The sequence below is a fragment of the Gadus macrocephalus genome, chromosome 2, assembly GCF_031168955.1.
Source record: "Gadus macrocephalus chromosome 2, ASM3116895v1".
Lineage (NCBI taxonomy): Eukaryota > Metazoa > Chordata > Actinopteri > Gadiformes > Gadidae > Gadus > Gadus macrocephalus.
Window position 1 is genome coordinate 22,991,075 of NC_082383.1, and position 22,194 is coordinate 23,013,268.

The window sequence follows — 22,194 nt, forward strand, 5'->3', positions numbered from 1 at the left end:
GTTTTAGGACTTCCGTCTCTGGCGTGGTTGGTTTCTATCGCTGGCACAATGAATGATCCATAAAGCTCCTAATACCCTCATCCTCCCCTTGTTCAGATGTTCTGCCCATTCGACGACATTATTCTTGTTTAGGAAGGCACAGAGAAACCTAACCATCGTCCCTGGTATGGGTAGAAAGACCCTTGCAGCTGCATACAGCATATAACAGAGTAGCCATCAGCTTATCATCTGAAATTAGATTCAACTCTAGAGAATCGTTTCATTTCTTTTAAACCACAGTAAACCGTTTTCTTAACAACAACCACTCATGCCTGGAAAAAACTGTTTTATTCATTTCTGAACCTAAAAACACAAAACAAAATGTGCCGATACAACATCTACCTTTACTGAACTGAAGAGAGTTAATGCTCGTGACAGATGCAGCCGCTTATTTATAGTTAGTAAACAAGTAAATCAGGGGGGAAATTATTAACAACCAATAACTTTATTAGTTCACAAACAAATGTTGATTGAGCCATAAAATAAAACCATCCACCATCGTCTATACTTTGAACATATCTGTACAACAGGACAATGTGGCAATTGGGGCATAGTTTATGCAAATCACAACTTAAATTAAACACAGAAAAGTTTCATTGAAAAATGATCAAATGTAGTCAAGTAGAACAATGACCAAAACGACTAAACCAGCTCAATGTAAACCGTACCTTTGTGACAACAAGGAGTCGAACAAATGAATTAAAACACAGATTATTCAGAGTGGGCTGAACTTTGAATGGTGCGTTTGACCTATGATGACACCTCTGTGGAAAGAATTGGTTGCTGTGAACCGATTGGCTCAAATGGTGGCTCAAGGTGATGTCAAAACCGTCACCTTGTGGCGTTTATCCATCCGTACTATACTGGAACAGTTTGGTACGTACTGCAGCCCTGCACGGCTGGAATTAGATTCTCCATTACAACCGGGCTTCCCGTGTGAAGGTAGGACATGCTCACCCCTTATGTTCTTAACTGATGACACGCTTGAGTTGTGTTTGCCATAACAAACCTTAGAACCCTTTTAGTTCTATAGTCTACCATGATATCGGATTGATTCGTTTTAAGACGCGATTCACATATTAGGGTTGTTTCAGACGGAAGGCAACACACAATGACATCGAGCATCATCAATATTGTTCAAGTTCCAGTGGTGGTGAAAACGCAAATCAGAAAGGCCCGACACGGCAAAAAGAGCCGATGGAACAACGCCAAGAGATTCATTTGAGCCAAATACGTGATTGGAGATGGTGTCCATGCTGTATAGCAACTGTTCAACTCAGTAGCTTCTATGTCAAGCAAATATGTTTGACAATAAACACAGAGCTCTGCCCTCGCCTTTCTGCTCCCACTGCCAGTTAATAGAAAGAAAACTAAAGCTTATTAAGCTTAGACGAATGAAGCCTTCTTCTGTCTAAAAAGGCACTCACCCGATTAAACACATCAAGGCTCCATTTTGGGCAGAGGGAAAGAGTCTTGAAATAATTTGTGCACCTTTTTTTTACAATCTACAATACAATCTTTGATATTAGTTGTATTACATAATAGGAGACACACATAACCCATCTGCCAGCTACTTTATCAGCTGGCAGAGAGAACAGTATTTAACTGCAGGCGGTTGTGGCCTCGATCAGGCCACGGTCGCACAGTACCCCAACGGGAGCTTCAATGTGTACAATTGTGGGAGCACCCCTTTAAAAAGGGTGTCAGTAATGAGGAGATATCACTACTGACCCACTGGCTCAGCCCACCCCTCCAATAACTTACAATAAATAAAGGCTCCTCCCAATGCAGTGCAAAACCAGAGGAAAAGAAGAGGAAGAGGAAGAAGTGAAGACTCCTATGGAGCTGGTCTGACTGAAGCAGAGGCTGGAAAGGTAGATTCAGGACCAGGGGGCACGACAATGGGATCGCACAACGGGTCTAATTCAGGATTTTAACTGAAACTATGTCAATAAAAAACTAAAAACTACAAGGGAAGCTTGACTTTACTTTTTCTATTCTGACAAATTGTCTGGGCGATACCAACAGAAACTTGACAGCCGAAATTGAACTAAAACAAACTCTAATTAACTTTGTTGCAAATTAACAAACAAGACTAGTTTTATTCATGTTGCTCAGCTACAAAACACTTTTTTTTTCTTTCAATAATAAATACAACTGCGCACTTTGCCTTAAAAAAAGTGCAGTCCTTTCCAAAGTCTCGGTGACCCAGATATTAGAGAGGAATGAGGGGCAACGCGTTACTAGGCAACCTGTGAAGGTGGTGCTGTTGATGCAGACCTGAGTCCATGGGAGAAGCTTCCGGCTCCAGTACTCTATGTCTGGGCCAGCTGGAGCTCCTCCAGCCCATGTTTACCCAGGTGGTATCTGGCCAGATCCTTCCGAGTCACCAGTCCAACCACCTAGGAGGAAAAAGGCAAGTATATTAAAAAAAAAACAGTGTGGGACTACTATGGATTCAAAAGTGTTTGAATCCATCTGGAAGAGTGTATTCACTGGCTCTTTAAGTAAACACGTGTTTAGCCAGCGTTAAAATTAGCGGGGAGGTGGAAGAAAATAACAATTATGTGCTAAATCAGAACCTACCCTGTTGGAATCGTCCACCACCACCAGGTGGCGCAGTCCCAGCGCTCGGAACAGCTTATACACTCGAGGCAGAGACGTCTCCTGCACCAAACAGACATCACACATACACCCGTCATCTGGACGCCTGAAGCAGAACTACCTCTGGTGCATCCCAGACTGGCGCCGGTGGCGAATGGATGGAGAACATGTGGATTTATGGGACAATAACCAATACGGGACTTTCCATTACCACTTATTCTTTGCAATTTTTTTTGGTGGAAAAAAAATAAATATATTTGTATGTTCTACCGTTCATTATTTCACTATAGGCTCAAAGCACTTAATCCTAGTCAAGGTCAAACTGTCTGAAGACCTTTGCATCGTTCAAAGGGTGTGTGTGTGTGTGTGTGTGTGTGTGTGTGTGTGTGTGTGTGTGTGTGTGTGTGTGTGTGTGTGTGTGTGTGTGTGTGTGTGTGTGTGTGTGTGTGTGTGTGTGTGTGTGTGTGTGTGTGTGTGTGTGTGTGTGTGTGTGTGTGTGTGTGTGTGTGTGTGTGTGCGCGCGCGCGCGCGTGCGTGCGTGTGTGCGCGCGCGTGCGTGCGTGCTGCCCACCTGAGGCACAGTGTAGGGCGTGGGGTTCATGAACTCCGTCAGGTCCATCATGCACTCCCTCTCGTCCTGGGACACGTGGATGCTCTGGATGGGGGGGAAGCGGGGGTAGGCGTCCCGGAAGTCCTTCAGCTGCAGCTTCCTCCGGGTCAGCTTGGAGCGCGCCAGCTCCACAAACACCTGCAGAGCGCAGCCAGGGGTGAACAACAGCGTGGTCCGGGGGGGCTCATCTGCCTGCAGATAAGCCTGAGACCAAAGGCTCATGTACAGCACACTGAGAGCCCTCTCTGGTCGAGGTCCTGGGCGGTGGGCGGGCAGTACAGAGACACGTGTCGTTTAACCGTCGTGATTGGTGCCTTTTAAAAGACGACTACAAATGTGGATGTTTTCCTTCCTGAGGAACGATATGATTCTAGGGTGCGGAGTCACACGCAGACTTACTTTGTGCTTGAGGAGGACGATGAGCTGCGAGCGCAGGATGAGGCCGCACAGCTTGGCCGGCTGAGGGAGAGGAAGAAGAGGGAGGCAGAAAGGCGCTTTATGACGATACTTCTAATCTTTCCTCATACGTTTGCTATATCTTTCCTGTGATCACAGCGCGTTAACGTAACTGTACGTCCGAGCTTATCGATACTACGGTCTTAATCGTTTACTTTCTTCTTTGACCCATTTGTCCGCAACACAGAGTTCCAAAGCGGTCCTTTGGGAAACGGCCACATGATCTGATTCTGCTGACCGAAGTGCGTTCACAGACGGCCGTCCGGCAGATGGGTTACCTCCTCTCCATTGGCGTTGCTCACGACAACGGGGAAGCCGTTGTGATTGGTGGAGGTGTTGCTAAGCAGGTCGACGATCGTGCCCACCCTCTCGACGCGGTTGAAGGACGTGACCGGGGAACTCATCACCTCTCTGGGGGTCAAAGGTCAAAGGAGGTCAAAGGTCAAAGGACACAAAACTCCAAACATCATGTCCTCCGCTTCTGCTGAATTCAAAAAGGCCTTTTATCTTATAATCATTAGACTCCATCTGCAAGGGAAAGGAAGCACTTTGATTGGTCGTCTCAAGCCTTTCTAATGCAAAATACGTCGGTTGAAAACAAAATGGCTTATTTCCTTGTTTGGACCTGTCAGACGTTAGGTCTGACCTGGTGTGTGTGTGTGTGTGGGGGGGGGGGGGGGGGGGTCTTACCTGGCCGTCAGCCAATGAGAAGTGGGGGGGGCCTCAGAGTGCACAAAGGGAACACTCTGCAGCTTGATGTGGATGTCGTACAGACCCTGGAAGACAAGCCGTGCTTAGGGGGGTCGGACCGCATCGTCTTATTTCTTGTAGGAGGTAAAACTGGCAACGGTTTATTGTACTCACTACACGCCCAAAATAGAACGGCCTTCTGGGAAACACGCATTTTGGTAGAAAGAATCTGGGCCACGTCATAAATAATAAATACAAAAATATCTAGGAGATAGATAACTGTTGTCGGATGAAAGAGTGAAATGAAACGTGATCTCTGATCTCAGAGTTAATAGATGCAACGTGCGATATCATATCATCACATCACAACAGATCTAGGTCAACTCGACCAGACGGGGATGACTGATAGTAACCATAGAAACCAAACCCAGAGTGTGGCGAGTGGTGCGCAGTAGAGGACGAGCCAGACGGTCATCTCAGTGAGGGTGACGATGGGCTGTTACCATGGAAACCTAACCCAGAGCGCGGCAGATGGTGAACCCGACCCTTACCTCCTCAAAGTAGTCCCCCACTATCTTGGCCGTCATGAGCACCAGCATGAGGGGCAGGCCGTACGTCACGTTGCCCGTGGCCTCGATCAGGATGACGGTCAGACTCAGGGTCATCCTCACGATGCCCCCTGCAGGCCGGGAGGACAGACTCGTTAGGGACTACTTTCTCATAGGGTTCAAATTATGGATTTCAGGCACGCATGAAATATCAAACAGTGAGTGCCCTGAGATATTGAAGTGGTTTTCTTTTTTAATTTTGAACCCAATTGTAATAATAAACCTAAATTCCTGTTCAGCTCAACTCGTGGAAATGGTACGGCGCAACACCCCACAATAAGGGGGTTATCCTTTGGTGGTTACCCCAGCTCTCATGGCTTCTTCTCTGTCCAATCACTCTTCATCGATTGCCGTGATTGTTTCACTTGCAAATGACATATGACGTAAGCAGGATATTACAGAATTATGATGCACTCCACAATTAATTTCATGTCTTTAAAAGGCGACGGTCACTATTAAATTATACAATCGCCGACAGACACGTCTCTGGGATGTATGTTTGTCATTTCAATAACCTGGTGTTCATGTAAGCATTTGAGAAGTGATTCATACATACATGTCTAACTAAAACCATTCACACAAATTATCATCATTAATGAGTGCGCTTAAAAACAAGGCCTAGTGACTCGTAGTTGATGAGGACCCACCGAGTTGAGCAGCAGCACCAATCAGAGCGTATTTCCCTGGATCGGCCCAGATCTGAAGAGGAAACACAGGACTGTTGGCCAAAACATGAGGAAGAGTGCTGCACAGGTTTACTCTACTGAAGAGAATGTGGGCCTATCTGGGAGATAACCTTGACGTGCTTAAAAGGGTTCGGCCGGCTTGCTTAGAGCCAAGGTTAGCCGATGACGTTTTTCCAGGTCAACATGTATTTCAGACATGGCTTTTGTTCAACTGACTCCTTCTTGCAGTGGACCTGCGTTCCAATATGTGACAGTTGGTGAAGCCGTTAACATCCCGTCTAGCTGCTCCACCTAGCTGTGTCTTTGTTTACTCAAACACGTGTAGGCGTATAATCAAACTGCCACGGCTCGGTCGCTTTTTTTCCTACTTCTGAATTGTATTCTTCTGAATCAAATAAATGATAGAATTATAGAACACTGGTTCTGCCTACAAACCCTAGAACAGCGACGCCACTGAACACTGTTTGACAACCTTTGTGTTTTTGACTACTTTTGTTGAAGTGACACCAAGGCTCCACTAGAGGGCACTGCACTGCTGGGGGACCAGGTGCACGGCGGGTGATTAGAGACACGATGTTAGCCATGCAGCCTGGGAGATTGACCTCAGTCTAGTTAAGCCAAGAGTTAATAGACAAACTTGTGCGTCTGGCTTTTTACAAATGAAAGAACGTTCTACCTTTGGTGCACATTTGATTGTTATTTACAAGTAGAATTTAACTCCAAATAAACATTATTTACGACTTGAAGTAAATGCAGTTTTTGATACATGCTGTAAATGACTGGTAGTTCAATTATGTAATTAGGTATGGTATTTGGTATAATGCTTTTTATAGCTATATATGTATGTTTTGTTGGCCTTCTGTCTTGTGCTATTGTGGTCATTGTAACACCTGAATGCATTAGAGTTACGGTACATTTTAACCAGTCAGTCGATACTTTTACCCAAAGCGGCTTACACCAAGTGTTGTACATTAGTCCAAAGAGAGGAACACAATACATATGGCCAGCATCAACAGAAGGGTGCATGTATGACATCATTCACACATGTAGGCTATAAGTAATGGAACTTGACTCCTCATCAACTTTAGTCTCATAAAAAAGCTGTACGAAATGTAACGCTGCCATAGTCCTGTGACCATCAGCGACTGCTCGACTTACGCGTTCAATTACCCATCGTGGGTCACGTCGATACATTTACATCTTGGGCACCTCTCAGACGCTTTTACCCAAAGCGCCGTGCAAGGACCAGCTCCTACACACAGCGACGGCGGAGTCATGCAAGGCGTACAGGTCACCCCGCCGCACCACCGGGGCTAAGCCGGCCCACCTGACATCAGCTCATCCGTCAGTCCTGTGCCTGGAGGGAGGTGCGACCGGAGCTAGTGAGTGGAATGTGCCTCCCCTGCTTTTCAGCGCCGTTCCCACCCCGCCCCGCGCGGACGGAGCCTCAGGCTGCTCTCGCCTGAGGGTACGACCGACGGACTCATCGTTGAAGAGCACTTCTGTCATAAGCTGTCAGGTGGCGCACGGGGACCTCCCGTCTGACAGAGAGGCGACCGCTGACAGACTGGAAGGGGCCTCGACACACACGTTAAGCGTGCGGACGTAGGGCGGCGGTCAGGAGGCCAGGCTCATGACCCATGTGACTTTATACACTTGGTTCACTTCAAGATTTGGCCTGGCTAAAAACATGACGTTATTGAATGAACTATAAAAGCCAATGGGTATCGTTTACCTTAAAGTACATGAAGGCTATTGTTCATCTGAGTTGACCGACAATTTCAGGATGAAACAAGTAAGACCTATGAATAGAAGTCAATGGAGTATTGGCTTTATACAATAGACCTTTTAAACTCTTTAAAAAGTCGTATCCTTTGGTGAAAGCTGGGAAGTTGAGGAGTTAGAGCGGGTTGACTGCTAACCGGAGGGTTCGGTCCCCGGCTCCTCGAGGAGTGTCGAGGTGTCCCTGAGCGAGGCGCCCCCCCTCTGACTGCTCCCGACGAGGAGAGAGCGGTCTGCATGGTCAACTCCTCCGTCGGTGTGTGAATGTGTCAATGAACCATTATAGGTACACGTCATTAAAGCCGTTTCCATTTTCTCCTCTGTACCTCCTCTGGGGCGCGTTGAAAAGCAGAAATAACCCAACAGGAACATTCCTCTCAGCCACACCTTTCTGAAGAAAAGTCGCAAAAAATGTAGAAGTTATGTGCCTAGGGTGAATATCACGGTGGATAGGGAAAGCACGCTAATTCTACGCACAGAACGCGGCTAACAAACCTGTCAAGTTTGGAATCATGTTCTGCAAGGCAAACCAGCCAGACACCATCACCGACTGTGATACAAGAGATGGGGCCATGGACATTACGGACCACATGACTCAGGCATGTTTGGCGAGAGGTGGAACCCACAGATGGCCTGACGCTGAACCCCACGCTTGACCTCAGGCATACCAATGAACACGTTATGCAAAATCATCAGGATTTATATCAGGATTTTAATAGACTATCAATTTGGGCCAAGGAACTGAGGAAACTTACTCTTTAAGGAGGTTGATTTGGAGAAAATGAGTAAGCCTTCTACCTTTGCTCCCTACAGCTTCAGGCAGTGGCATAATTAGAGACTGCAGGAATCTGATTTGATTTGGCCATAATGGGGGCTTATTAGGCGGGGGGGGGGGGGGGGGGACTAAGCTGAAGTTTAAACGGTGGAATGGAATCACACAGACTTCCTCCTGCATTAATGAAATTGAAACGGCGTCCTCCCTGTCTGATCTCACCGGTTAGGTTCAGCCAACAGACCTCAGGCTAACGCTCACACCGAGCACACCGATCTTAAAGGGGACCTCAAGTACTAATCAGAGTTCTCCTGGCCGTGGCGGGCAAAAGGCCACCTGTCCCTTCTCCGAGTTGTCCTGCCCTCGATCATCATCAAGAACACGTGTTGAACCCCGTCTGAACCAGCACGGACGCGTCTGATGACGGCCTCCCTGAACCAGGCCCCTCCTGCCCGGCGGAAGGCTCCAGAACCCCGGCCGCGGGGGGGCCTCAGGCCACGCCACAACCCCCGACCGCCGTGCGCAGTGGCGTTCCCCGACAGACGAGCGCGGCGGCGGGGAGACGCACCTGACCCGTGGAGTTGGTGGAGGAGAGGGTGGCCAGCATGATGCCGATGAGACGGCCCCATGCCGCCCCGATGAGCAGCGAGGGGATGAAGACCCCCGCCGACACCGCCAGCCCGTACGTCCAGCAGGCCAGGAAGAAGTAGGTGATGGTGAGCATGCCCAGCGTCAGCGGGTGGTAGGAGCCTGCCCAGCCAATCAGAGGGTTTGGGGCAAAAAGCAGGAAGTTAAGCTAATTGTATTTTTGGAAAATAATGACACATTTTCCATAGGCTGCAGGAGGGGTTGAATGCGTTGTATGTTTTTCAAATACCACGTGCAAGGCGCTCTGTGGTATAAGCTACATCTTATTACGCATCCTTGCCCACAACCAAAATGGCCCCACCCAAATATCGGCGTGAACTGTTATAGGGAACTGTTACAGTTCACAGTACTCAGTTCCCTGCGACTGGTTCCTTGTATTTTTGAGTCAGCTGTAAAGTGATGCCAATCTGTATTTCTTTACTCACAAACCTTTAATGCCAATAAGCCTACAGGCGTATTTACATTAGAAGTCATCCTGAAATGCATACGGGAACATCAGGTTTTATCACTTGAAGGCAAATCACTGAGAAGGGCACAGATCTCCTACCTTGAAACCTTTGTGGTTGCACAATGTACCTTTAAACGGCACAGGAATATAAACCACAGCTATTTGGCTTGTAAAAAAAAAATTAAGGAAATAAAAAAAGTCTGTTCAAAGTGAGTTTGTTTCACTTCCTGTGAACGCGGTCGGCAGAGCCCACTGTTGCAAAATGTTCTTCCCATCGTAGTTTGAATGTTGGTGGATTGATCCACCCTCGGTTGGGCGCCTACTCTTTCTGCTTTGCATGTCTTGACTGTTCTCAGCATCACACACAATCCTCCTACCTGGGGGATTGTGGAAGAGGTTTTGCACGCTCTTCTCTGGCCTGTTGAAGAAGGTGGTGGCCATGGAGTTGTATTCACCGTCGTCACAGTATAACTACAGAGAGCGAACAGGAAAAGGACGAAAAAACAGGAAAAAAATGCAATGAAATGTAAAACATGGTGGGATAAGGTGCGTGCGTGCGTGCGTGCGTGCGTGCGTGCGTGCGTGCGTGCGTGCGTGCGTGCGTGCGTGCGTGCGTGCGTGCGGACCTGCAGGGGATAGTCCTCCCCCTGGACGACGTCCAGTGGCTGGCAGGCGTTGGAGAAGTAGATCATGATGAAGGACACGGTGGCCGTGACGGCCGCCACCAGCATGGCCTCCATCACCTGGAGACAGGGCCGGTGGATGTACCTGAGGGGAGCGCCCAGCTCAGGTCAGCCTCACGCCATGACACTCTTACCATACGCGTGGTGGACAAGACCTACTGAGGAGTATCACTTCATATCGTTCCATATTGTGAGTGCTCGTCTGACCTGATTATGGACAGACAGTGGGGTATACTTTGGTTACGAAGAGGATTTAGAAATTGGAACGGGAAACGGGCTGACTTCACTTTGGATCAATTCATCAGCCAATGCATTCGTTACATAAAAAAAAACGGAATAATGTCAAATCTTTTGCTTCTGCTTCCTGTAAACGGTGCAGGTGGACACCTCTGCAGATTTAGTTTTTATTAACTGCTAAAGTTTTTATCAACAAACGAGATATACATTTTAGAACTGGGATATTCCAACGAAATGCAACCTCCTTTTTTACCTGCAGTTCTTAAATATGCAGACATAAGAATGAAAAAAACATTTCAAATTTTTGTGTACTTGATTTCTTTCTTATAATCAAAACGAAGCATTCAAACACTGAAATATAATTTGAATACCTAACGAACGAATGAATATCTGAATATTCAAATATTTGCCCTCAGCCCGTTATTTCTCAGAAAAGCGGACGAGAAAAGGTTCTGGTAAATGACGTCAAGATGCAGGTTTTACTTTTGTTCTGCTTTGATAAAATATGAAGTATAATCTAAATTACTTTTTTCATTGCATAGGCAATGTTAAAAAAGTGTGGTCCGATTGTTTGAGGTGGCCCCCGTTGTGAACCCCTCCTGTCCAGAAGCCTTCCTGTGGTCGAACGCAGCAGAAGCAGCCCCGTCAGTACCTGATCCTGAAGATGGTCAGCCAGTAGTTCAGGGCGTTGAACAGCGCGCCCAGAAGCCCACCTGGGGGTCGACCACATTCACAGGTTAGAACAAACACACTAATTACAACCCACAATCAATTCCTTAACAGAAACTACGAAACCACCACAACAGATATTAAAGGACCCTTGAATATTATTCTTATTTATAAATAGAATGTTTTTTCTAACAACATAGCCCATCTCTCAAAAATAAAATCGTCTGCATATGTCCTTATCGCCCCTAAAGATAATGGATTAAGAAGTGTTTTTTTCCACACGAAGGTAATACCCACGGCTGTGCGACCAATGAGAATTTGGTGCATATCCAGAACTATTCAACCCAACCAACAAAACTTGACCGCCCCATTTTACAGTAAATACTTCTACTGTATCTAGGCACTAAACTTGGAGATGCATCAAGTGAAACTGGGTTTATCAAAGATGACATCGTACTAAATCGTCTATAATCATGTTAGATCTTCTTTTCAAAAATTTCTGAACACCAATAGTCAAGGATATAATCATTTACCTTATCAACCTAGTCCTTGAGGTTATAACCCGTTGGTGACAATATAATAATCTATTAAGTGTATTATTAGGTTTACCTATAGCTCCCATGCCGATGAAGAGAGGTATTTCGTAGAGGTTATACTCCGAGGAACTCTGAGGAAGGACAAACCATGAGAAAGATGAACATTAATGCACCTCTCTCCCAGAACCATTAGAATCAGAAGACTTGCAGTAAGAAACGGACAGAATGAACACAAGGATCGTACGTTTCTGTCGAAGCTCCCGAAGTTGATGAGACCGGGATTGGACAATTCCCCCGGGTTATTGTGGTAGACACTCAGGAAGAAGTTCAGAGTGAAGGTCGAGATCATGGAGGCAAAGAACTGGAAGGAATCACAGCAGATAGTGAAGGAGCATACCAGAAAGAAATCTGAAGACAGCTGTGATTCGTGCATAGGACTTATTATTATTAATATTTAGACAAGAAATGAACACACTGAATTGGGGACCTGCACTGGTTTATTTTGTCATCGAGCCAGGACCCAGTTTACCCATGAAGGCCTCCCAGGAAACCTACCCCGGACCGGGAAGAAGCTGGACTATCACCTTCCCCCTTGCCCTCAGTGTTTTGGATAAAACCCCTTCGTTGTCCGTTTACACAACCAACGTTGACCACGTCTCTGTCAAACTGCCAAATCTAATCCGTTGTCAACACATATTAAGACTTTAAAGTGTTACATTCCTCTATTTAGCACCACTTCTGGTTGAGCCCCTCCCACTTCTGTTTCATCCCAATGCTATTCCAGTAAGGATAGAGCGTCGACCGTACACAGACACACGGTGGGGGCACTGCCCGTCCGTGGTGCGAACGTGGACATGAGGCTGACTACTTACTATCCTCCAGGTCAGCATCTGGTTCCAGTAGGAGGCTGCCTCCTCCAGGGAGAACAGGACGCCCCCTGGACGGCACACAGAGAGAGAGAGCGCTTTCTACGGTGTCAATGCAGGCCATGGCCAGACCGTTAGCAACCTTTGTGTCCTTTAGGTGATAACATATAAAGGCCCTCGAGTATTCTGCACGTTTCAAATACTAAAACAACCTTTTTGGTTTGTGTGAATGTACGTACAGTGTCAGTTAAATATTAAAGTAGTGGACAGCAGAAAACAATGCCTTCTAATTATCTTATACGTCTGTTTTCCCTCCTTGCAACAAAGCCAGCTGGGGACCCGCCGCCCGGGGCGACCCGCCGCCCGGGGCGACCCGCCGCCCGGGGGGACCCGCCGCCCGGGGCGACCCGCCGCCCGGGGGGACCCGCCGCCCGGGGCGACCCGCCGCCCGGGGCGACCCGCCGCCCGGGGCGACCCGCCGCCCGGGGGGACCCGCCGCCCGGGGCGACCCGCCGCCCGGGGCGACCCGCCGCCCGGGGGGACCCGCCGCCCGGGGCGACCCGCCGCCCGGGGCGACCCGCCGCCCGGGGCGACCCGCCGCCCGGGGCGACCCGCCGCCCGGGGCGACCCGCCGCCCGGGGCGACCCGCCGCCCGGGGCGACCCGCCGCCCGGGGGGACCCGCCGCCCGGGGCGACCCGCCGCCCGGGGCGACCCGCCGCCCGGGGGGACCCGCCGCCCGGGGCGACCCGCCGCCCGGGGCGACCCGCCGCCCGGGGCGACCCGCCGCCCGGGGGGGGATGTGTGTCCGCGTGCGCGTGCGCGTGCGCGTGCGTGTGCTATGTACCAACGGGCGCTCCGAAAGCGGCCGAGACGCCGGCTGCAGCTCCAGCAGAAACAAAATCTCTTTTTTCTGTGTCCCTTCGGAAATACTCAAAGATCTACAACAGAGGAACACACAGACGCATACTGAAGAATCAACAACCGCTTTGTCAACACATTTTAGCTGCTGTGATACTGAATGTAACATAATTAAAACAGACGTACTTTTCTTATGCAAAACAAAATAAAAATTACGTTTTTATAAAAGTGGACTGATCATTAGGTGTAGTTTTTTTGTTTGTTATATAAAGCGTGCCTGATTAATCAATTAAAGAACTGATTTAATAACTTCCTTCTTGCCGACACAAAACAAGTTCACAAGACAGAGGTCGGCGGACTGACCTTGAAGTCCCGTTTCAAGGACGTACTGCGGCCCTGGGAGACCCCCGCCGCCACCACAGCCCCCGAGTGGATCATGGGGCCTTCCTGGGGGGGAAGGGGACGACGTCAACAACAACAACAACAACAACAACAACAACAACAGGACTGGAATGTGATCTAAAACTCATTACGTAGCCTATCATACAACATCATCTGATCTAAAACTACCTCTGTCAGTCATTAAGACGACCTTGCTAATGCACAACTTGGAATCATTAATAAACCAATGAAATAAAATGGTCATCCACCAACAATTAGAATAAAAGCGACGTTGTGCTGTGGAGCAACTCTGCGGACTAGCTTAATGTGTGTTTGTGGTACCTTTCCAACCGTGAGGCCTCCGGCCACGGAGCAGATGACCCCCGCGACCTTCACCAACAGGGTCTGTCCAACACAAACAAGGTGTTTTAGTACATTTGAATGTATGCCTAGCCCTAGTATATAGCGTTTACTGTCTAGGTCACACACACACACACACACACACACACACACACACACACACACACACACACACACACACACACACACACACACACACACACACACACACACACACACACACACACACACACACACACACACACACACACCACTGTGGGCAAAGGGATGATGCATTTCTCTGGGACATACCTTCAGACGGACCACCCGAGGAATCTTGACTCCGTTCAGGTAACATTTAATCTGAGGTATGCCACTTCCACCGGCTATGGGCTGACAGACGAGACATTAATGGGGAGGGGGAACAGTGAAAGCAGACGATAAGAGATATGGAGGGGGGGGGGATGCTAGTTCATGTAATTGGAGATAGATGAGGTTAATTGGAGAGTCTTTCGAGTTTGCGATTGAGACATCGTGTCGTAGTAGTGTTTAGAAGAGGAAATTCCCAAGGGGAGTTCCTCGTGGTTCCTCTGTCTGCACAGCGAGCCACTCAGTAATGTTCTCCCTGTTGCCATGTAGAAGGTGTTGTTTAGCACCGGTCTACCGCACTCCTGGGCGTCGTCATAGCAAGCATTGTAGAGCAGTCAGACTTCAACATGGTGACATCCAGTTCATACAGGGATATGTGCTGTGGCATGTTATCTTCAGATGCACAGCTGTGATGAGGAACATGTGCTTGGATAGTTTGATCATTATTTGCTCCCGTCGAGCCCCGTCGGAAGAGCAAGGCACCACCAGGGTTAAAGGTTTGAATCCCTGCCCAGCTCAACTGGGAGAGCGTGGCAGTAACAGCCAGGGTTAAAGGTTTGAATCCCTGCCCAGCTCAACTGGGAGAGCGTGGCAGTAACACAGTCAGGGTTAAAGGTTTGAATCCCTGCCCAGCTCCACTGGGAGGGCGTGGCAGTAACACAGTCAGGGTTAAAGGTTTGAATCCCTGCCCAGCTCAACTGGGAGAGCGTGGCAGTAACACAGTCAGGGTTAAAGGTTTGAATCCCTGCCCAGCTCAACTGGGAGAGCGTGGCAGTAACACAGTCAGGGTTAAAGGTTTGAATCCCTGCCCAGCTCCACTGGGAGGGCGTGGCAGTAACACAGTCAGGGTTAAAGGTTTGAATCCCTGCCCAGCTCCACTGGGAGGGCGTGGCAGTAACACAGTCAGGGTTAAAGGTTTGAATCCCTGCCCAGCTCCACTGGGAGGGCGTGGCAGTAACACAGTCAGGGTTAAAGGTTTGAATCCCTGCCCAGCTCCACTGGGAGGGCGTGGCAGTAACACAGTCAGGGTTAAAGGTTTGAATCCCTGCCCAGCTCCACTGGGAGGGCGTGGCAGTAACACAGTCAGGGTTAAAGGTTTGAATCCCTGCCCAGCTCCACTGGGAGGGCGTGGCAGTAACACAGTCAGGATTAAAGGTTTGAATCCCTGCCCAGCTCAACTGGGAGAGCGTGGCAGTAACACAGTCAGGGTTAAAGGTTTGAATCCCTGCCCAGCTCCACTGGGAGGGCGTGGCAGTAACACAGTCAGGGTTAAAGGTTTGAATCCCTGCCCAGCTCAACTGGGAGAGCGTGGCAGTAACAGTCAGGGTTAAAGGTTTGAATCCCTGCCCAGCTCCACTGGGAGGGCGTGGCAGTAACACAGTCAGGGTTAAAGGTTTGAATCCCTGCCCAGCTCCACTGGGAGGGCGTGGCAGTAACACAGTCAGGGTTAAAGGTTTGAATCCCTGCCCAGCTCCACTGGGAGGGCGTGGCAGTAACACAGTCAGGGTTAAAGGTTTGAATCCCTGCCCAGCTCCACTGGGAGGGCGTGGCAGTAACACAGTCAGGGTTAAAGGTTTGAATCCCTGCCCAGCTCAACTGGGAGGGCGTGGCAGTAACACAGTCAGGGTTAAAGGTTTGAATCCCTGCCCAGCTCAACTGGGAGGGCGTGGCAGTAACACAGTCAGGGTTAAAGGTTTGAATCCCTGCCCAGCTCCACTGGGAGGGCGTGGCAGTAACACAGTCAGGGTTAAAGGTTTGAATCCCTGCCCAGCTCAACTGGGAGGGCGTGGCAGTAACACAGTCAGGGTTAAAGGTTTGAATCCCTGCCCAGCTCCACTGGGAGGGCGTGGCAGTAACACAGTCAGGGTTAAAGGTTTGAATCCCTGCCCAGCTCCACTGGGAGGGCGTGGCAGTAACACAGTCAGGGTTAAAGGTTTGAATCCCTGCCCAGCTCCACTGGGAGGGCGTGGCAGTAACACAGTCAGGGTTAAAGGTTTGAATCCCTGCCCAGCTCCACTGGGAGGGCGTGGCAGTAACACAGTCAGGGTTAAAGGTTTGAATCCCTGCCCAGCTCCACTGGGAGGGCGTGGCAGTAACAGTCAGGGTTAAAGGTTTGAATCCCTGCCCAGCTCCACTGGGAGGGCGTGGCAGTAACACAGTCAGGGTTAAAGGTTTGAATCCCTGCCCAGCTCCACTGGGAGGGCGTGGCAGTAACACAGTCAGGGTTAAAGGTTTGAATCCCTGCCCAGCTCCACTGGGAGAGTGTGGCAGTAACACAGTCAGGGTTAAAGGTTTGAATCCCTGCCCAGCTCCACTGGGAGGGCGTGGCAGTAACACAGTCAGGGTTAAAGGTTTGAATCCCTGCCCAGCTCCACTGGGAGAGCGTGGCAGTAACACAGTCAGGGTTAAAGGTTTGAATCCCTGCCCAGCTCCACTGGGAGGGCGTGGCAGTAACACAGTCAGGGTTAAAGGTTTGAATCCCTGCCCAGCTCCACTGGGAGAGCGTGGCAGTAACACAGTCAGGGTTAAAGGTTTGAATCCCTGCCCAGCTCCACTGGGAGGGCGTGGCAGTAACACAGTCAGGGTTAAAGGTTTGAATCCCTGCCCAGCTCCACTGGGAGAGCGTGGCAGTAACAGTCAGGGTTGATTCCCACTATGTCAACCCAGGTTAGTGCACAGACCCTTAGAATAGTTGTTTCGTGGATAAAAGCATGCACCAAATACAATATTAGTATTTTTAATACATGACTTGACTGTTTTGTATTTGATACTTTAATTGTTGTGGGAGGAGCCTTATGTATCCCAATACATATGGCAATCAACCTCGTTATAAGCAATTGTTATTTAACAAAACAGAACATGGAATACATGTAAGACATATAAGATAAGTACATCATACAAGACCCCACTAAGTATAATGATACGGCAAGAAAACAACCTGAAAAAGGGGAAGAACAAACGTCTCCAAAATACACCATTATTACAATTCAGTCAACTATTTCCCGACGTGTTGGAGCTTCTCCTTACCTCGAAGAAGGCCACTATGATGGCTCCCACCATAACGAAGGACGAGTTCAGGACGGCCCACAGGATGAGGGAGATGGACAGACCTCCCCCAGCGGTGAACTTCTCAATATCTTGAAGCGAGGGGGGGTCAAAGGTCAGGGAATGACTAAGGCCAGCAGTGTTGAAGAGAGAGGGCCACGGCACTAGCGTTGACCTTAACGCGACTAAGACGGCGAGGAGCTGAGTGAGCAGACAGCGGGGGACACTGCACGGGGGGCGAACCGAGTTAAATACTGCAAAACTGGAATCAATGTTTATTAAATCTGTGCAGGCTGATAACACACAAGAGCTATTGTGTATGCACCATTATTTGCAGATTGATGTGATCTGACCTACTTTTTAGAGCGGTGCCACTAACTCTGTGGCTACAAGGCGGGACAAGCAGTTGGTAATGTGGTAATCCTCCCAAATCGCCCAACAGTTACATTCAATAGGCTTCATTTTTATATAAAAGGCAATTATTTTGCATCTGTAAAGTGATAGGATGAATCGTATAGGATCTCTGAATAAGTGAACGCAGCATGCAGCTTACGAGTAGTTTGCAAGATAAAATCGAATAGAAACAGCCCTGTTCTCCTAACTTGTTCTGAAACTTCTGGAGAGTTAGCAGCTTAACACAACCTCCGTCACCCTCGATGCCATTTCAAAACAGAATATATTGGCAGCAATGTGTTTCCGTGGCTGGTTTATGTGCCAAGACGACAAAAATCATTAAGAGGGGCCAAATAATTACTATTTTGATCATTAACGAAGGACAAAACACACAACCAATGAAGGGGAGTGCGTGTGTGTGTGTGTGTGTGTGTGTGTGTGTGTGTGTGTGTGTGTGTGTGTGTGTGTGTGTGTGTGTGTGTGTGTGTGTGTGTGTGTGTGTGTGTGTGTGTGTGTGTGTGTGTGTGTGCGTGCGCGTGTGCGTGCGCGGTCGTTCATTTCATGCCCAGTAAGGATACGCTCTTTGACCACGTAGTACTTGAGTCCTGCCAGCTGCTCCACCATGATGTCGATGAAGCAGGCGATGAGTCCCGTCAGGAAGCCGATGAGACCACAGACCACCCAGCGGCTGATCTCCAGACAACGGAAACCCTGCAGGAACACGACGACGTGTGAGTGCACCACATGAAAACAGTCCAGTGTCTCTACTCTCAATGACAGAGTTATGGTGCAGTTGGTTATAGTGTGACGTTTCTCATGTTATATCTAGTGTGTGTTGACGTCGATTGGTGCCAGGTACGAGTACTCACTAGATAGCTCATCCTGCGCTCTTCCTCCAGGAAGAGCTGGTTTTCACTGTTGTCATAGTCCAGGCTCTGAAACACATCCAAATAAACAAAACAGTTTAGTTATAGTGTATGAGGCTGCAGTCTGCTTTGCCAACATAATGGTTGAATAACCTCCTAGGACAAAGTCGTTCATTTAGCAGAAATGGTTTTATGTCAGTATCACATCCCTGTGCCTCGCAGTTGCACTGATTTAAGAGGTTTCAAATGTTTCATAGCTACATCAAATGGTTGAAATAGTTTCATAGCTACATGAGGTGGATTCCAATGTTTCCTAGCTACATCTTCTTATCTTGATGCAGACCCTAAACCCCAAATTAATTTAGATCCCTTTATTTGCAAAACAACCACACAAAAGAGAACTAACGCAACACTAGAATCACACATTGTTAATGTTTTGTCATGATAGGTGGGATTCAGTTTTGTGTGTACGTGAGAATTAATTGGGGGGCCAACACTGCTGTACCTCGTACTTGAGCGACAAAAGCTTTTCGTTGTGCGCGATCTCTTTGGGCCGGCCCTTTAACGAGTCCTGAAACAGTTGGAGGGTCACGGTCAGAAGGGTAAAGAGTTGAAGAGGCAGAGGACGCCACTGTGCCACAGTACCACAAAACCTGGGACTCAGGGGAGACTTTAGAGAGACGTTATATTGTACAAGATGAAATGCAATACACACAAATGACCACGTACTATGTATAAATGAGCGCTTAGTGTAGCTGTTAACTACATCCTGATTTCTGCAAAGTATAAAGAGCGAAAATCCAATCGCATTGTGAACATTTAGTATTTCTGTATGTAGGTTTTGTAATACCAATTGACCAACTGATTACATACTTGCATTGATGAGTGCATGCAGTTTACAATGACATTATTACATTTTCTGCCTCTGAAATAGGTGTATGAAACTGGATACAATCAGCGCCTCACGTATGAAACGTCGGCCAGACGATCAATCACACCACAGCAACAACAAGGAAAGATTAAAATTGTCTTCATCAACATATTAGTTATTATTCTATAATTTCTTCCTAAAAAAAACATAAATTACAAACATTATACCACAAATAGACCTCACTGAGCGAGAGGGAAAGGGTACAATTACCGTATTTATTATACATTTATAAAACTAAATGTGTTTAAGTCCATGTGTGAACATGCTCATTGTTAAATATTGAAATGGTTGAATTAGAAAATGGTGACTTTTTGGCTGTAATTGCATTCCTTAATTAGTTTCTACCCATTAGCTAAAAGCTACCCTACATCAACAAATGATTATAAACTGGCCAAACATTTTGATGAAGATTTGAAAGTCACAAGGATTGTGTAATTTCTGTATTCCGATCATGAGCTTCACCTTTCACATACAATAAAACATCTTTGTCAAGGTTTTCTGCTAAAAAAAATAAGTATCCTGAACAAGACATTTAGTAAACACCTGCATGAATTAAACTCCATGAATTCACAGTTGTCATAAGACCAGCTACATAGTCAAGAAGCATGCATGCTAACACAAAGTCATAAACGCATGAAAGAAGGAAATCTGCAAGTAAATGAGCATAACTTTGGAGATTGAATCCACACATAGAAAACCATTATTATTCTAGGCTACATATCAGGTAAACAGTAAATCTGTCTGCCATTTAGGAATATGTTCAGATTTTCCACTAATGATAATCTTTGGGCATGTAGACAAGCAGGCATGCAAGAATGTGAAAGTCATTGAAAATCACAATAACATGCAGGAGGGAAAGTCTTTACTAATCAAGCCAACATGAGCCAAAGTAATACATAGCACCACAGCTAAGCAGATGAAGATTCCTTTGGGTGATTTTTTTGGTCTTGGCAGAAGTAGAATGATCGAAATTTCCATGCAAGACAGTCATAAGATCTTGATTCGTGATTCTTGACCTTTTCCTTTTTTAATAGGAAGATAGGATTTTACACATTTTCATTCCTCCTACTCATTGTTCTGTTTTCCTGTTTTGGCTAATTGCGTTGAATTTTGTCTCCAAGATAATGAAAAGTTTGAAAAAGGTTTTCAGATGACAAATGCTTCAGAAGTTGCAGTTCAGGCAGGAGGGTAGAATGCCAGTGTGATTGACAGACAGAAGAGAGTGAAGAGGGATCTGAACTGACTTTACCTCCTCTGACGTAATTTCTTCATCCATATTCACCGTGCTGACTCTGCCTATCTGAGATATGCTTCCTCCAGACTGCTATGAACCAAAAAACAGTGCATACTCAACATTTAAACATATGACAACGTGTTGCAGCCGGCAGTTACAGTTATTGTGGTTAAAATAAGTTCGTAAAAGAGAGTGGTGTGCCATATTTCTGTCATCTGTGACATTGTTGTGGCAGCTTTGAATGACAGCCCGATTTCCAATCATTGAATTGCCCAAAAGGAAGTAGACATTTCCAGTATTTCTATTTAAGGTAGACACTGTTTGAGGAATAGTAGCCTGTCATGTGATAGAAGCTCTACTCATCATCTGTCCACTTCTTGAGTCCATCGGCCAACCCCTGCAAAAAGTCACTGGGAGTACCTCCATTGAGACTTAGCAAAACGTCCTACTGCATAAAGCGTTAAATCAAAGCAAATAACATTGTCAGAGTTCTCTGGCCCCTCTTAGTGCATGGCTAATGTGGTTACTTCAAAACCACAGCAGCCAACCAGATGGATACACAGCCAAACAAGCACGCTAACTAGTAACTACCTGTCTGGAGTACCCGAGCTGCTCCGAACCGTTGAGCAGCGGCGTTCCTTCCCCCGTCGCGTTCGAGTCGTCAGCCCGGCTGGACCAAGACACTTTCTTCGTAATGTTGGCCATTGTCTAAGCGAAAATTTCCACCTGCAAAACAAAGAAAACTTAGCAAAAGACCAATTCAAGCTAGCTCTCTGTTTTCCTCCTCATCTCATGTCCCCATGACCAATATTGTCATAAACTCGTGACGCTTTGTAAGGGTGGCAGGCAGGGACAAAACATATTTGACGCGTGGTGCTGGGTGTTGTAGTTTTATTAGAACATCAATAAGCCTCTATGCTTTATGCTCTGAATAATGGGGCAACCTGAAAAAAAAAGTATGACATAATTTCTCGATGCATGACAAACCTTTTTTTTGCAGGTAGGATTGAACACCAGAAAATTTAAATTGACCTAAAACATATCCCCAACGCATAGTGTGATAATCTATAAACGAAATAAAGTTTGAGTTTATATATTTTTAAGTGAAATTGACATTATTTAATAGCTATTATATAATCATTGTTTATTATTGTTGCCTAATATTGCATACTCTATATTAGATATCCAATACTCTGAAACAAAAGTATTTGTTGCAGTACTGTATTAAGTTGAGTTACTGCTCTATTCAACATTGTGGTATCATATACAGCCATGATGGCTGCTTATTGGTGGCTGACAGTAGTTTAAACAAACATCATATTTGTATTTAAGGGTGGATATGTAAGAAAATACTTTTTAGTTTTAGTTTTACCATGCAACAATGTCTACATTCTACTTGAAAGAAAACAAATGTTTAATAGTGCTACCAGCCCAGGCCTATAA

At 47.1% G+C, this 22,194-nt stretch overlaps 1 protein-coding gene and 1 long non-coding RNA gene across 4 annotated transcripts; one reads left to right on the plus strand and one right to left on the minus strand.

Annotated features, from left to right (window-relative positions):
* Positions 1–463: 463 nt before the first annotated feature.
* clcn7 (chloride channel 7) lies at positions 464–21,616 on the minus strand. Of its 3 annotated transcripts, none has more exons than XM_060045943.1 (25): positions 21,343–21,616; positions 20,767–20,841; positions 19,092–19,157; positions 18,590–18,655; positions 18,299–18,431; positions 17,310–17,419; positions 14,226–14,306; positions 13,917–13,979; positions 13,557–13,640; positions 13,180–13,273; positions 12,341–12,405; positions 11,713–11,829; positions 11,542–11,599; positions 10,916–10,976; positions 9,970–10,111; positions 9,721–9,814; positions 8,816–8,997; positions 5,655–5,706; positions 4,951–5,078; positions 4,400–4,485; positions 3,988–4,120; positions 3,653–3,712; positions 3,215–3,391; positions 2,626–2,706; positions 464–2,441 (listed from the first exon to the last, which is right to left on the minus strand). In XM_060045943.1, the coding sequence occupies exons 1-25, from the start codon at positions 21,454–21,456 to the stop codon at positions 2,355–2,357; spliced, it is 2,409 nt and encodes an 802-aa protein (XP_059901926.1). In that variant the 5' UTR covers positions 21,457–21,616; the 3' UTR covers positions 464–2,354. The 3 variants fall into 3 exon arrangements, with proteins under 3 accessions (XP_059901926.1, XP_059901927.1, XP_059901928.1); XM_060045944.1 differs by having other exon boundaries at positions 20,767–20,838; positions 21,343–21,606; XM_060045945.1 differs by lacking the exon at positions 20,767–20,841 and having other exon boundaries at positions 21,343–21,606.
* LOC132474111 (uncharacterized) lies at positions 14,639–16,984 on the plus strand. Its single transcript, XR_009529578.1, has 3 exons — positions 14,639–14,779; positions 14,958–15,017; positions 16,924–16,984. It is a non-coding gene; the product is annotated as an uncharacterized LOC132474111 (long non-coding RNA).
* Positions 21,617–22,194: the final 578 nt, after the last annotated feature.

Bases quoted from the DNA above. Each gene is read 5' to 3' on its own strand.
- clcn7 (XM_060045943.1), bottom strand. From the start codon at position 21,456: ATGGCCAACATTACGAAGAAAGTGTCTTGGTCCAGCCGGGCTGACGAC. The intron at 19,158-20,766 runs GTAAAGTCAGTT...CAACTGTTTCAG, and splicing joins AAGAAATTACGTCAGAGGAG to GACTCGTTAAAGGGCCGGCC. The intron at 13,641-13,916 runs GTACCACAAACA...CTTCCCCCCCAG, and splicing joins GAGGCCTCACGGTTGGAAAG to GAAGGCCCCATGATCCACTC.